Source organism: Poecilia reticulata, linkage group LG7, assembly GCF_000633615.1.
Source record: "Poecilia reticulata strain Guanapo linkage group LG7, Guppy_female_1.0+MT, whole genome shotgun sequence".
NCBI lineage: Eukaryota > Metazoa > Chordata > Actinopteri > Cyprinodontiformes > Poeciliidae > Poecilia > Poecilia reticulata.
Window position 1 is genome coordinate 17,513,442 of NC_024337.1, and position 14,967 is coordinate 17,528,408.

General features: G+C 39.9%; 1 protein-coding gene across 6 annotated transcripts in view; it reads right to left on the minus strand.

Moving 5' to 3' along the window:
* The window catches only part of prickle3 (prickle homolog 3), a 28,228-nt gene that overhangs the window by 1,834 nt on the left and 11,427 nt on the right, over positions 1 to 14,967 (minus strand). For 3 of the 6 annotated variants that reach the window (XM_008414369.2, XM_008414368.2, XM_008414372.2), the window contains 8 exons: positions 5,641 to 5,824; positions 5,353 to 5,466; positions 4,684 to 4,821; positions 4,178 to 4,381; positions 2,907 to 3,093; positions 1,947 to 2,273; positions 1,573 to 1,866; positions 197 to 571 (listed from right to left, as the gene is read on the minus strand). In XM_008414369.2, coding sequence (XP_008412591.1) covers positions 197 to 571; positions 1,573 to 1,866; positions 1,947 to 2,273; positions 2,907 to 3,093; positions 4,178 to 4,381; positions 4,684 to 4,821; positions 5,353 to 5,466; positions 5,641 to 5,824 — 1,823 coding nt within the window. Of the gene's footprint in view, positions 1 to 196; positions 572 to 1,572; positions 1,867 to 1,946; positions 2,274 to 2,906; positions 3,094 to 4,177; positions 4,382 to 4,683; positions 4,822 to 5,352; positions 5,467 to 5,640; positions 5,825 to 7,352; positions 8,276 to 8,622; positions 8,645 to 9,921; positions 10,803 to 14,967 lie in introns of those variants that run through there. The other 3 variants (XM_008414370.2, XM_008414373.2, XM_017306003.1) reach the window with 3 other exon arrangements.

The following is a 14,967-nucleotide window of genomic DNA, read 5'->3' on the forward strand; positions in this document are numbered from 1 at the left end:
GGAAATTAAATAAATTAATCGCTTGATAAATTAAAACGAGCTCAATACTTTCAACTTTAATTAATCCCAATAAATCTTAATCTTAATAAAATACTTGGAGTTGTGATCGGACCAAACATGAAAAGTTAAATGTTTTATTTTTAGCAAACCTCCAGCCCACCTCGGCCAACACAGAACCACCAGGGACTCTGCTTACCCAGTAGATCCATCTGTGGTGGGATGCCTCTCTGAAGGTGCAGCCTGCTTCCAAAACCCCCCACCTCACCATCGTCATCCTCAGTCTGCTTGGTTTCCACGCTGACATGAAGCCTCTCCTCCTCTTCCTCCTCCTCATCGTCGTCGTCGTCTTCCTCTACAGAGTAGCTGCTGCTGATCGGCTCCCTGAAGCTGACTCTGGCCTGGCCGCTGCGTGTCAGCGGAGGAGGCGACTCGGGGGGCTGGTCCTTCCGATGGGACGGGGACAGATGGGACGGGGACTGAGGGGACGAGTCCCGCGGCATCAGGTCCCGGGACTTAAGGGGCAGAGGAGGTGGGAGGACGGGGGAGCTGTCTGATGATGGCGGCGGCGTGTCTGAGGAGAAAAGAGGGAATAATCAGAGAAGAGGCCTGATGTGGCGACAAGAACAGGAAATGATTGAGATCAATGATGAATATTGTCAATTTGAGGCAATTTTCAAAATGACAATGTTATGAAAATTAACGATAACTATTATCAGTACTAATAAGTTATTATTACTAATAATTATTATAAGATAATAATTATGTTAGTAATAACAATTATAGTAATTTTGATAGTTATATTATTATTATGGTAATATAAAAATAATTTTATACTAATGTGAGAACACCAGAGATTTAAAAATTCTTTCAAAAGAACATTTAACTCTAGAACTGGAAACATTTTAAATATAAAAATAAAACAACACAAACAAGTTTCTCTAAACAAAACTGCACTTTAAAAAACAATAATCATTCAGATCAGACGGGAAAACGTGTCGGGTAGCCAAAACTAACCATTTCACACTGATTTAAATATTTTCACACTGAGTTTAAATATTTTCACACTGATTTAAATATTTTCACACTGATTTAAATATTTTCACACTGAGTTTAAATATTTGCCTTGTCTCTAAAAGTTACGGCTTTTCAATAATATTAAAGGCGAGTGTTTCTCATCATTTTAGTTTATCGTGCGATTAATTGATTTATTGCTAATTGTGACGTTCTTATCAGAGACCAAACTAAAGCAAAGAGACGCCACGTTGCTTTATTTAAAACAGGAAGTCGTTCAGTGTTTTAACCTGATATAGTTGAGGTTAAAACTAAAATTTTGTTTATTCCAGAGGCATTTTAAGTATGAGCAGCCTGTTTGAGGTCATGCCACATCACCTCAATTAGAGTCACGACTGGACTTTGGCTAGGCCACTCCAAAGCCAGAGGTGGATTTCCTGACCTGTTGGCTTCCCCTCATGTCTTTTTTCTGAAACACTGAGCCAGACTTTCTGAACCTAAACTCTGTCCCTCAGAAGAGGCCAGATCCCTCCTCAGGCTCCCCACAGGGGTTTCTGTTACCTTGCATTGCCTGATTTGTCTTTTCCACCCAGTTCCTGCAGTCTTTGTTGGTGGAGGTTCCTCTTGAATTACGACCAGTTAGTCCAGTATTTCCATTCAGCTCCTCCTGCAACTGGACACCGGTGGCTGGCGGTTTGACGCTGCTGTCCCCTGGCAGCAGACTGTAGTGTGGAACGTCGCTTGGCCAGCCGTTTCCCAGGTGAATGTGAGGCAGAGGCGAGTAGGAGCCTCGTGGAGGAGGATGGCCGGTGTGTGGAGGAACCCCATTCTGAACTGGAGCGCTGCAGTGAAGCCCTGAAGGAAGCAAATCACATGAATATTTAACAAAAACAGCTACTTTTCTCACATTTCAATGCCTAATCAGTCATTTTCACCTCTACTCTCCACTGCAGTGTGAATGCAGTCCTGTGCAGGAGATTGTTTGACGCCCTCTAGTGGCTGCAGAGGGGAGCCGCAGGGCACCCTCTCCGGCGTCCCCCACTGCCTGCCGTGATGGGGAGACCTGCTCTGCAGCGCCGAGTCGCAGGAGTCCGAGTTGTTGGGGTCGTCGCCCAGGGAGCAGGACCTGGAGCAGAAGATGAGGCCCCCGCGTGGGAGGAAGGGCCGGCCGAGCAGAGGCAGCGTGCAGCGCGCGCAGCAGAAACACGACTCCACCGCGTGCCAGTGCTGACCCTCGTACGTCATCTGGCCTTGATCGATACCTGAGGGAGAGACTTTCAGGTGATTATCTGCTGCATTGATGAGTATTCTCCTTAAAAATGAAAAATAAATCAGTTTTAGACATTACAGGAGGCTAGGGTTGGAACGATTAATCGTAATTAATCACGATTAATCAGTTTTGAAAAAATCAACTAATTTAATAATCAATCACATCAAATTTTATCTGTATATTACATTTCAGCAGCAAGGCATTTCAAAGTGCTTTACAACATTAAAAACAGAAACAGAGTCATGTAACATTGAATAAACAGTAAAAAACAAAAAAAAAGATAAAAACATTAAAACCTGCACCCCTTTTCAACCAGGCGGGGGGGCGGCACCCGCACCCCTGTCCCTAGTAATCAATCATTAATTGGAGTAAAAAGACTAAAATATGAAATTTTCTGAAAAATAACATGTTTTAGGGCTGAAACGATTAATTGGATTAATCCATCATTGAAACTAATTTAGTCAATTAATTGTTAATTGGAGTACAGCAACCTGACTTTAGGTGTGTCATTCTTTACTGAACAGTCATAGACAGTCATAAGACTCCTTCATGTCAGTCTTATGACGCCCCGGCACATAAAGCATTACTGTATTTCTGAATTGAACTGAGTAGAACTGCACTGTACCTATTGACTCTCCGCAGGTGTCGCAGTATTCTGCGTACAGGGATTCGTAGCAGGAGCAGCAGTACGGTCGGCTCTCCCTCATGATGTAGCGCTGACCGCCCAGCGCCGCCTCGCACTCAAAGCAGCAGAAGTGCTTCATGTGCCAGTACCTTCCTTCTGCCTCCGTGCATTCGTCTGCTAGAATAATCTGGAATAAAGGGTCAAACAGGTACGTAAACAAACACACACTGACAGTTTGGGTAAACAGAAACAGGAAGTGGATTGCAACCCAGTGCCCTCTGGTTGAGCTCAGCCCGCAGAGCCGCTGTGGGTCAGATCCTTCAGCAAACTAATCTCTTAAATCACAGCGAGCGGCCAGGCAAAAGAGACTGACATAAACCTTTAAATAGATTGAATAAATGAACAGAGATTAGGTTGGTGAATTATGTTTATGATCAAATGGAGGCGGGGAAAATTCAAGCACTTTTCAAGGATTTTTAAGGTACATTTTCAAACTTTTCCAGGACTTTGGAGATAAAAAAAACAAAGTCACTATTCCATTATATAATTTATTAATAATACGTTAAGATGGTATTCTACATTCTACAGCAGAGACAAGATAAACTAAAATATAACAGAATTATATTTTTTTAGAATTACACCTGACTGGTCAGAGATCAAAACACTAAAGCAACAAAATAAAATCCTGTATTTTACACATTAACGTATAAAATATAAGCCAATCTTTACATCAACTCCACAGATCAATACATGATTGATTGAGTCATTTGAAATATTAGATATAATTACACTGAAACAATCCTGTGTGGCACAAACATAAATACTGATTTTAAAAACTTTTCTATTTGACATCAACGTCTGTAGGATATCAGTTGCATCAACAAATGTGATTTAATTTATGTCACTAAACTAATTATAGAAACTTTATTTAATCATATGTTGAAATGTACTGATGTTTATCGATATCGTGGAATGAAAACATTTCAGTCAGTTTTTCTTATACATTAACTGAAATTTATCAAGACAACAATAAATTTGACTAGAGCTGAAACGATTAATCAGATTAATTGTGATTAATCAATTATTGAGATAATCAATTAATATTGTATAAAAAGTTACCTTAAGCTTAAGCAGTTAAATAAAAAATATGTAGAATCTGCTATATTTTTTCCCAATTAATCATTAGGGGAAAAAATCGATTAATCGATCACTAAAATGATCGTTAGCCGTAATCATGAGAAGCATTTCTTGGATAAAGGATAACCGCCCACCTCATCGCAGGCCTGGCAGCGGGGCTTCTGCCTCTCGGCGTGGTGCCGGCCGCAGTAGATCTGCCCGTCCTGGAAGAAGTAGATGAGGTCGACCAGCAGCTCGCTGCAGGACGAGCACTGGAAACACTGGGGGTGCCAGCAGCTGCCGTGACCCGCCCGGCTGGCAAACACAGCTATGTCTCCGCCGCTGATCTGTCTGCCACACTGGAAAAACAGATGAGGTTGGGTCGGGTGTGGCGCAGAGGGAAGGAAGTGAGGTGGTGTATCCTTCAGCAAATGGAGAGGACTCAGTAATTTGCTTCTGCAGCTCTGTGATCAGTAACTCTGTGTGCTGCAGCCTCCAAGCGTTACCTGCACATACATGCAGCTACGCTTAGCGTCAGCCTGACGCGCTGATACGTTTTAATAAGCTTTCACATCTGTGCATTAATGCTGGAGAAGGAAAACCTGAGCGTTGTATAGCTCTAATCATGAAATATGATCATGATGCTGTAAGTGTTGTGCACCTGCTGGCAGATGGCTCCGGTCATGGTAACAGGAAAAGGTCTGACGACGCCTCTGCCCAGGTTATCTCGTTTTCTCTGCTGGCTGAACGTACGGAGCTCTTTCTTCTCCTCATCATTCAAGGAGTTGCAGTACTGAGGCTGCGAGAAAACAGAGATTACTGGTAGAAATTTACAGATTTAGGAGACATTTTATGTAAAAACACAGCAGCTTCTCAGACTCAGAAACTTTTTTAGTCCTTTCAAAGTGTCACTGATTACTGATATTTCAAAAATACAATCAGATAAAAAAAGCAGAGAAAGAAAGGATGAATGGAAAACAAATGGATTTAGTTTGTATATTTTCCACATCTCCCAACCAGTAAAGTGTTTTTTCAGTCTTTTCCTAAATTCTGCTCCAGTTTTGAAGCTGCTTCTGTAACTGTGTGTGTTCCAGAGCTGACCAGGTGAGTCTCTCTCTCTGACCAGGTGAGTCTCTCTCTCTGACCAGGTGAGTCTCTCTCTCTGACCAGGTGAGTCTCTCTCTCTGACCAGGTGAGTGTCTCTCCTGACCAGGTGAGTCTCTCTCTGACCAGGTGAGTCTCTCTCTGACCAGGTGAGTCTCTCCTGACCAGGTGAGTGTCTCTCTCTCCTGACCAGGTGAGTCTCTCTGCCTCTACTGAAGCCCGTTACCTCGCTGTCGTGAGCCGGAAGCTGGTGCAGCAGCTGTTTGATTCTGTATCTTTCCCCCGGACTGTTCACATAAGGCACCCTGTCTTCTGGCAAGCAGCTGAAATACTGGTACACCTGAATCCGGAGACAAGTTTGTTCACAGAGGCAGAAATGAGAGACTACGGGCAGAAATTTACCCACTTACAAAGCAGTTTATGAAATTACTGCCTATCAAATCATTTGGGTCTGTGTACGAACACGTCCAGGTGAAGGAGAGCATCTGAGTTTAATTTATATCCTGTCTCTGACCTGTTCGGGCTTGAGCCCAGGTGGGACCCAAGCGTACTCCTCGGAGGCGCATCCCGAGTCGTCGTCGGAGATGGAGTGCCTCTGGAAGTCCGACACCAGCTTAGTCATCATCTTTTCCAGCTGCCCTGGCACCGACCGCACCACATGCTCCTCCCGCACACACTTGCAGTGCACGCAGATCTTCCTGTGGAGACAGAGACGGTCTTAAAACTGATTTACAACCAAAGCAGAAACCTGATCAGGTGTTTCATTCAACGTCTAATGTTGCTTCAAGTACTGAAATGCAAGAAGCAAAGTTTTTAACGCTTGACAAGTCTTATATTTATGAGTTCTCCAGTTACTTTCTTCTTTGGAGAAACAAAAACAGTAATAAAATTATGTTTCTGCTACACAGAGTTTTGCAAAACCGATCAATTGTCCCAGAAATTATTGCGATAAACGATAATGTTTTGAAACCATTTTCAAGTAATCTAATGATGATGAACACATTCTCAAAGATCAATAAACCTTAATTTATAACAAACATTAAACACAGGAACTGGAAGACATTTTAAATATCCAAAATAAATAAACAAAACAACAGAAACAACAAATCAAATGAGCTATAAAGTCTCTATAAGCAAAATTGTCCTTCAAAAAAATGGCTAGTTGAGGCCAAAGCCCCAGACTGAAGACCAGCTTTGGTAGAAAGAGACAGAAAAGAGAGAAACAATAAATCATACAAATGGAAATGACTGAACTTGTTTTAATTTATCATATATTTAACTGATTTATTGGTTCCACATCTTGAATTTTACGGAATAGACAAATATAAAATTACATTAAAATGGTTGCTTGCATTTATGACTCCAAATAGTTTTGCAAATCAGCTGACAAATCTGAAAGGCAACCCCAAAGTATCATACAGCCACCACCATATTTCACAGCTGATACGTTCTGTTCAGAGTGTAATTTTAGTTTACTATCACACAAATTGTTTTGTGTTGGCCAAACAGTTAAATTTTATTCTCATTGGACTGGGCTATTTTATTTCTATAGTGCATTTTAGGAATAAAATAATTCAAAGACTTTCACATGATGAGAAGGAAAATAAAACAAGCAAAATCAAAGAAATTAAAATGCAGTGGCAATGTAAGAGAAGATGATCACCGGTTTAAACACTTAATGATTTTCCACTTGTTAATTGAAGGAAGATCTAAACAATGTTTTGTGGCCTCGATTAAAGGAACTCAGTGTTTCAGCATGTTTGCAGTTTTCTGGACATTTGTTCCAGAATAGAGGCGCATGAATGAGTTCCTCTAGATCTTGGTGGAACAATAGTTCTTTAATCCTGGAAATGTTCTTCAGGATCTAGAAGGCCGACTTTGTAACTGACTTTATGTGGCTCCGAAGGTTTAGGTCTAAGTCTTGGGTTTTGCCTGGCCTGTATATGGTGCTGCTTCTTGACACTCTAATAAAGGCAACAACAAATCAGACAAACGTGCTGCATTTGTCTGTCATTTATTGATTTTTTTTTTTTTTAGAACCAATCCCCATAAATTTTAAAGTTGGTAGTTGATCAACACTAAAATATCAGTGAGTAAGAATACCTTAACAGGGCATTGTATTTGTTCAAGCTGGAACAAATTAACACTCTTAAAGATTAAGCTTTGCTTCCAGTTGCTAAAACAGAGCCAAACAAAGAAACTCTGTAAGTAATAACAGTTTCTCACCGCAGTCACATGTCACTCCCTCCGCTTTCAACCGTGTAATTTACGAAGGCACCAAGCAGGAGACGTTACGTCACAAACCCAGCACGAGCATTTTTCCATGCTGACTAACCGAGACCTCCTGCTGTCAGTTTGAACACAAGTAAGGAAATCTCACAAGAACACAACATCCAGATAATTTTAGAGGAACCTCCGCCGGGTTCACGCCCTCCTCGGCCTGACATCTTGCAGCCTCTGCATCAGGACCAGCACATCTGTGACAAGCAAGCAGCAAAACGAGGTCATTGACATAARCCCGCCTGTCAATCCGGGACAGTTCTAATCTCCCTCTGCCTCGTATTGCAACCATCTTGTCCTCGTACTGCATCGCGTTCAATCTGGAGGAGGGTGTTACTGCGTGCTTGTGTGTGGGACCGGTGGAGTCAGAATGAAGCGCCCGGGGCTGCAAGCGAAGCGTGGGTGTGACACTGTGTCCATGCGCAGCTTTTACTTTACGTTTTTGTTGTGATTGCGTAACAGCTTGCCAGCTGGTACTTGTGGCTCAAGTTCGTACGGCACAAAGCTGCTTTATGAGAGCACACAGCCCCCAAGAAGCCAAAAAGCTGGTGTACCCAAACACATGACCACTGGTCAACTGCAGATTACTACTCTAATCAATGGATTTGTTTACAATGAGCTCTTTTTGGCACGCTGGTGACTGCTGCTGCTGGGAACTAACAAGTTTAGAAGGCTCTATTCAGAGATATTAATATGGGATATAATTTATCGCTCTAGATTTGATTGATCTAGTCGACTAAGGATAACTTGATGAGCGATGACTTTCCTAAAAATCAAGATGGACGATCGATCACCTTCCCAAAACACGAGGGGCTACGTTTTTCATATGCTGAATTAAAAAAAAAGATTTTATATAAAATCAAACATGTTATAACCTCTTAGGTTGCTTAAAAATAAAATATTAAAATATGTTAAGCAGAAAGAATGTTAACCCTTGTGTTTACAAATGGGGTCCAACCGACTCCCACACCCTATCACTTTGCTTCGTGAAGTGAATTAACTCACAACAGCCCTCAAAATCATGTTGTTTTTTTCCATCGTGTCACATTTTTTCTTTGCTACTCTCCGCTTTTCTTGTCACATCCTCGCCTTCACGGCACATCTTTCATTTTAGGCCGTCACGCAGCTCGGCTGAATGAGCGCTGCTAACWTGAAACTTTAATGTTAAATTTATATTTCRAAACGAACCGCATAAAGAACATCTTGCACCCCATACCGGACTCTATTTTGACCGTTTATCTTTCCTGTTATCCGCCATCTTTGTTGACGCACCAACGGCTGTGCTTACGGATGCCCAGCGGCGCCCTCTCCTGGATGGCGTCCAAACTACAACACTAAAAGAAGGTCCAAGCGGACGTTCTCATTTAATCGATCTGATTTCATTTTAATCTAATAAACCATTAATCGATAATTAATTGAAAATCTGTTATTATCTATAAAGTTTTCCTGTGACGCAATATGGTTGTAAAAGTTTGGGATCAAAACCCTGAATTGTTGAAACCAATGCGGCCACAGCTGAGTTACCTACACAGTGCTTAGCTACTGGTGGTAAGGGGCCAGTTAAAGATCTGACATGATGGGACAGATGGTAAATACACCACGTCTCAGCCAGTTACACCAGCAGCATTCCTAAACACTGTAACCAAAGACGATGCCTTCAACCAGCAGCAGGTGGCACCATCACATGGATCCAACAGAACCAGAGAAGAGTCCGAAACTATAATAGTATCAACATCAAACATTATTATAACACCATGTCCCTTTCTTACAGAGATCGACCTGTTAAATTCAGTCATCCTATTTAACTTTCATCAGGTAAAACTTAATCAGATTTAATGCCAGACAATAAAAAATGTTATGTCTTTTTAAAATGTAAATATTTGGTGCATGTAATATTTATAACTGCAGGACATAAGTAGAGCTTCACCAATCAATTGTGTAATTGTAATTGTGTAATCGGCCAATTTTACCTTTGATCAGCAATATTTTACCTATTTGTTAAAAGTAAAAACATCCAGCATTTTCAGTCTATAAAAGCACCAACCAACAGGTCCCTCTTTACAATGAGATCTGGATCTCAATGGGGGCTTACCTGGTTAAATAAAGGAAATAAAATTAAAAATAAATAACAYCCATTTTTTCCCCCCAGGAAAATAGATAATGGTTGGTGAAATACATCTTAATGTCTTAATTCCTTCATTTTGTTGAATACACAACTACTRCATCATTAATAAAAACATCTCATTTWGTATCTTTTTTGTAGCATAATTACAGTCAGAGTCAGTAAAAAACTAAATTGGCCAGTAAATCACCTGATTAKTTTGTGTCTAAACTTAGAACACTCCACTTGGTCATCATGTTTACCAAATTTTGTGAGATAATAAAGTAATCTGACAGCACCATATGGACTTAGAGACAGCGCCAACACATAATTAAGACATAAAAGCTTTTATCTTCAAACGACTGTCGCCTCAATAGGTAATTACTGTTTAAGCCTCCAGTCTAAGTTAGTTACCTTGTGTGAGAATCATGACCAGTTAGTCCCATCCAGCGTGTTKGTGCCGTCCATCCAGACTTCTCCTGACCAGCTGATTCTTAAAGCTCTGTTTACCGTCCAGTTTCTGCGTCCTGTCTGTGAGAGGAGGACGCTCTACGCCAGCTCCTGTCCAACTGGGATCTTCTCTGAGTGAGCGTCTCTTTTCAATGTCCACTCCAACCCTCCCACCCTCCTCCGTCCCGAGTGGGAGAGCAAACAAATGGCTCTGACTCACCAGATACAGCCACCCATGCCACCCAAAATCCAAACACATCTCAACTTTTTATGAGCAGAAGCAATTTTACTGACCGATTCAAAAACTGGAAAAACTCAAGTAATCAGCTGAGGTTTCTACATATTTACAGTAAGCCTTGAAATGTTCAGTCGTATTAGAAAATAATAAGAGAGAAGTCACAGTTTTTCCTTTTGTGACTAAACTGCTGCAGCTGATTCACAACAGATGGACGACTGCAATTTCGGTGCCGTTATTAATCATAGATTTTGAGCCTGTGAGCAACGCCGTCCTRTTCGGCATCTGTCACGTTATGAGATCAAGATGGCCAAACATGACGACAAAATATCTCTGGAGAAATATTAAACTGCCTCTGGAAAGTCACGACAAATCTCTGACGTCCACAAACTGAGGATTAAAAACCACCAAGATAATGTCCGCTTTCATTTTAGGCAAAACATGCAATTCACTTTGAAGCTTTTTTTTTTAGTTGTAGGATCGTATCAGTATAATTTAAACAGACTGTCAACAAAAAAGAAGTAATTTGAACCAATTGTCTGATGCTACACTGCAAAAACACAAAATCATATGAAGTATTTTTAGTGTAGTTTAATTTCTTAGTACAGTATTTTCCGCACTACAAGGCGCACCGGATTATAAGGCGCACCTTCAATGAATGGCCTATTTTAAAACTTTTTTCATATATAAGGCGCACCGCATTATAAGGCGCATAGAATAGACGCTACAGTAGAGGCTGGAGTTACGTTATGCATCCACTAGATGGAGCTGCACTAACGGGAATGTCAACAAAACAGTCCGACTCCGGCCGGTGAGGAGAGCCTTCTGCTACTGGGCCGGAAGGCTCACGGAGAAGGGTGACGAAGGGCGATGGTCACCCTCCTCCGTTCGTGCACAGCATGTTCGTGGAGAACATGATGCTAAATGACCTGCAGACAACCTGATTCTAGACAGTCGGTAGGTAGATAGGTCAGTCAAACTTTATTAATAGATTACAAACCAGCATTCTGACAACTATCCCAGCATGCATCGCGCACTTCTTCTTCTATGGGGGAAAATGAAGTCGGCGGCTGCTTACCGTAGTTGCTAGACCTGTTGTGGCTCAATATTGGTCCATATATAAGGCGCACTGGATTATASGGCACACTGTCGGCTTTTGAGGAAATTGAAGGTTTTTAGGTGCGCTTTATAGTGCGGAAAATACTGTACTCAAGAAATAAAACTGAACTAACTTACAAGTATGAATACAAATTTTACTGGATGGTAAATTGCCCCAGACATTATTGCGACAACCAATAATATTGTTTTCTGGAGACAATTTTTAAGTATTTTAATAATGGTACAACGATAAACTTTAATTTTGAAAAGAGCACTTAACACTGGAACTGGAAGATATTTTAAGTACCTAAAATAAAATGCAACAAAAAAAAAACAATAATTAAAATGGAAATAAAAACCACATTCAGCCAAAACCATGAATAAAATGGATTATTATGTCCCTGTAAACAAAATTACAGTTTAAAAAATATKAATAATCAGAATGGAAATTAAGGAGCTTGTTTTAATTCATTGTGTGATTAATTTATTGCTTATTGAAACACTTACGAGTAACTAAATATAAGAGCTTATTTTGAGTAATTAGTCCTTAATATTGACGAAAACGTACTAAATCCACAGGCAGATTATTTGACTTGTAGGAAAAATGTCTCATTAGTGAGTTAATTTAATCAATATTAAGGAATTATTTACTTAAAACAAGCTTCTACATCTTGCTGACATTTTATTTTTAAGTCAGTTTTGTTATGTTGAGATATTTGCACTARAAACTGATGAGTTTGTGTTTTTGCAGTGTAATTATCCTCAATATTTCAGTCGGTAAACAGTGATAAAATCTAGCTGAGCATCCAGCGTAGCAGCTATATAATAATCCTCTTTGTGATAATCTAAAATTGAGACAAACTGCAGGGGGACGACAGTAAACGCGCCTCAGATCCCAACAGATGGGCTTTGCCCTGTTAACTCCCTGCCACTAATAAGGGACGGACTAATTGCCACATGGCGACTGAAACTAATAGCTCCTGGTGACTTTGATCACTTTTGAAGCATAGTGGGGGACCTGCGGGTCAGCGGTAACTCAATTCACTTTCCGCCGGGCAGCGGAAGCACCATCTGCCCCCCACCGCAGATCAGGAAAAGCCCGGGATGAAGATGGATCGCTTCCCGCTCAGCCAGCTCCAGCAGCTGAGCCTGTGGTCTCTGGGAGGATCTTCTCCGMCAGCGAAGGTGTGACTCTCGATTGATTATTAAGGAGGATGAAATTAGAAGCAGACTCTGAGGTCCTAAAAACTGACCCCAATCGATCTCAATCACTTAATAACGTTCATGTGGCTCATTCTGCCGGATCGGACGTGGCTTAGCGGGACATTCGTCTCTGTCATTTTACCTGACATTTCCTAATCTGTCTGTAATGCGTAATGAAATGACATAAAYTAAAAGTGTATTTAACTGTTTCATAATGTAAAATAAAAATATATGTTTTGTCTCTTTTTTTTAATCACTCTCTTTGACCTGTACTGAGGAAACTTTTAAAAAATAAGAAAAATCTACTATTTGGACCAATTCATGACAGACTAATTCATTAAAATGTTTTAAAATKACATTATTTTACATTTAGTGTATTTTATATTTATTCAGTCTTGATTAAATGTTGCTACATTTAAAAACCTCTATATTTTATTGGTATCTGAAGTGACAGGCCAGCACATTTCTACTCAAATGTTACTCAGTTTTACAACTGTGAATTTTCTATCCAGCTCATAAAGGTCAATAGTTTGTGAAACTCCCCTTTCACTACAACTGAAACTACAAGTATTATTTTTTTTTAATCTGCAACAGATTTGCAGATCTAGAAGATGAATGTTTTGCACATTTTACTTTGCAAATCATCAAATGTAACAACTCAAATCTAAGACTTTTAATACAATTTCTTTAAGATACACAGAGAAATGTACAAATAAAAAATGCTAATAAATAGTATCGGTTGGCAACACGTGAGCTGAGATGAACAAGGGATAAATTTACAAGTCTGTGTGCGACTCAATTAAATAATCCTACCACAACAAAAATTCAGATCTGCGATTTACATATTAAAGATCAAACTAGATTAAAAAAAGAACTTAAGACATTTTAAGGACATACTTTAAACACAAATTTAAGACTTTTTAAGGATGCATGAAAACTGGATTTACTCACAGGTTGACTAGTTACCGATTAGTGGACTTCTAAAAGTCACTGGTTGTACTGGKTTTTATTTAAAGATATCAAATTAAAAGCACATAAACAATTGATGAATGTCCTTTTATGTCAGAATWAAGAACTAATTAGTTTGGTCGATGACATAAAATCCAAAAGAAATGAATTAATGTTCTTGAGAAATTTTTGGGCGAATCAATACTTTTGTGAAGAACTCCGAATGTACCATGAGGTTTGGAGAACGGTGGAGACTGAAAAACAGAAAAGTGGCGGACAGAGGGCGGTAAAGATGGCGGCTTCCACAGCCTAATCTGGTTAATCTGAGGGACAGGATCAGATTGCCCACAGACCCAACCAGCTGGATATACATTACAGGAGCAGGAAGAAACGTCTGAAGGAAAACAACCAAACTTCACATATGGCATAATAATCACACGTCTGGAGTGACTAACAGCTAAATTACAAGAATAAAGTACAAAAGTCTTCGGCCATTGATGTTTTCTGTTGCTTTTTTACTTGTTTTTAGATTTATTTCGGTAGTTGTTACCAGAAAAATGTTTTGCTTGTTAAGCATCTGGATTCTGACTAATTAATTAATTAATAAAAGGCCATGAAAACTAACCAGCATTAYGTCAACAGAYAGAAAACTTTGCAAAGAACTTGCTTTAATTTGCGTGATGCACCTCGTCTCTGAGTGTTTTGTATTGTTTGTTCTTTTAATCATTTCCCATACTGCTCATATGTGGTTTGTAGACTTTTTTAGTCTTGACACATTTAATTTAACCGTCCAATTTTTAAAAACAAACTGTGTATTCAATTACAGGGCAGTGCAAGGCCTGCAAAGAAAACAAGTCAGAAAARAAAGTGCAACAAAAACCTAAAGATGTACAACTTATCAGGAGTGCACACTCTTAAAACATATGTAAAGTATTCACATGGAAAAAAACACAATAGAGCTGCAACTTAAAAAATAGGGCTAATCTGCAACATGTAATCACATTAAGTTTGTCAAACTTACCTTATTTACGCTTGTTTAGCATGACAACTTAATGAACTTAATACATTTACTTGATGAACTTGTAACTAAGCTGTATGAACTGTCTAAAAATCCAGACTCTATTCATTCTGTGTCGGTTTGAGCTTGACTTGTGCTGCAGGTGATCACTGAGAGGATCTGCGTAAAAAGTCTCTAACTTCACAAGCCTGCAGGTGAGGAGACGAGCGGTGGGACGCCATCTGGACCRTGACGAGTGATGATRAAGACAACAAAGGCTTCATCATCACTTCATCAARGCTRAGGATGGAAGATCAAACTGCTGCAGCTTTGACATGCAGCTCTGCTACAAACAGGTACAGTCTATTCAAACAAGCTGATGAGACTGAATTATTTACATAACCATGATTATTTATCCAATTATTTTACCTTATTTATATCTAGGACATACTTAAATTACTTGTAATTTCACACATCGACATGCGATTGCGCATTAGGAACGTTGTAGGTAGAATATAAAGTAAGAGGA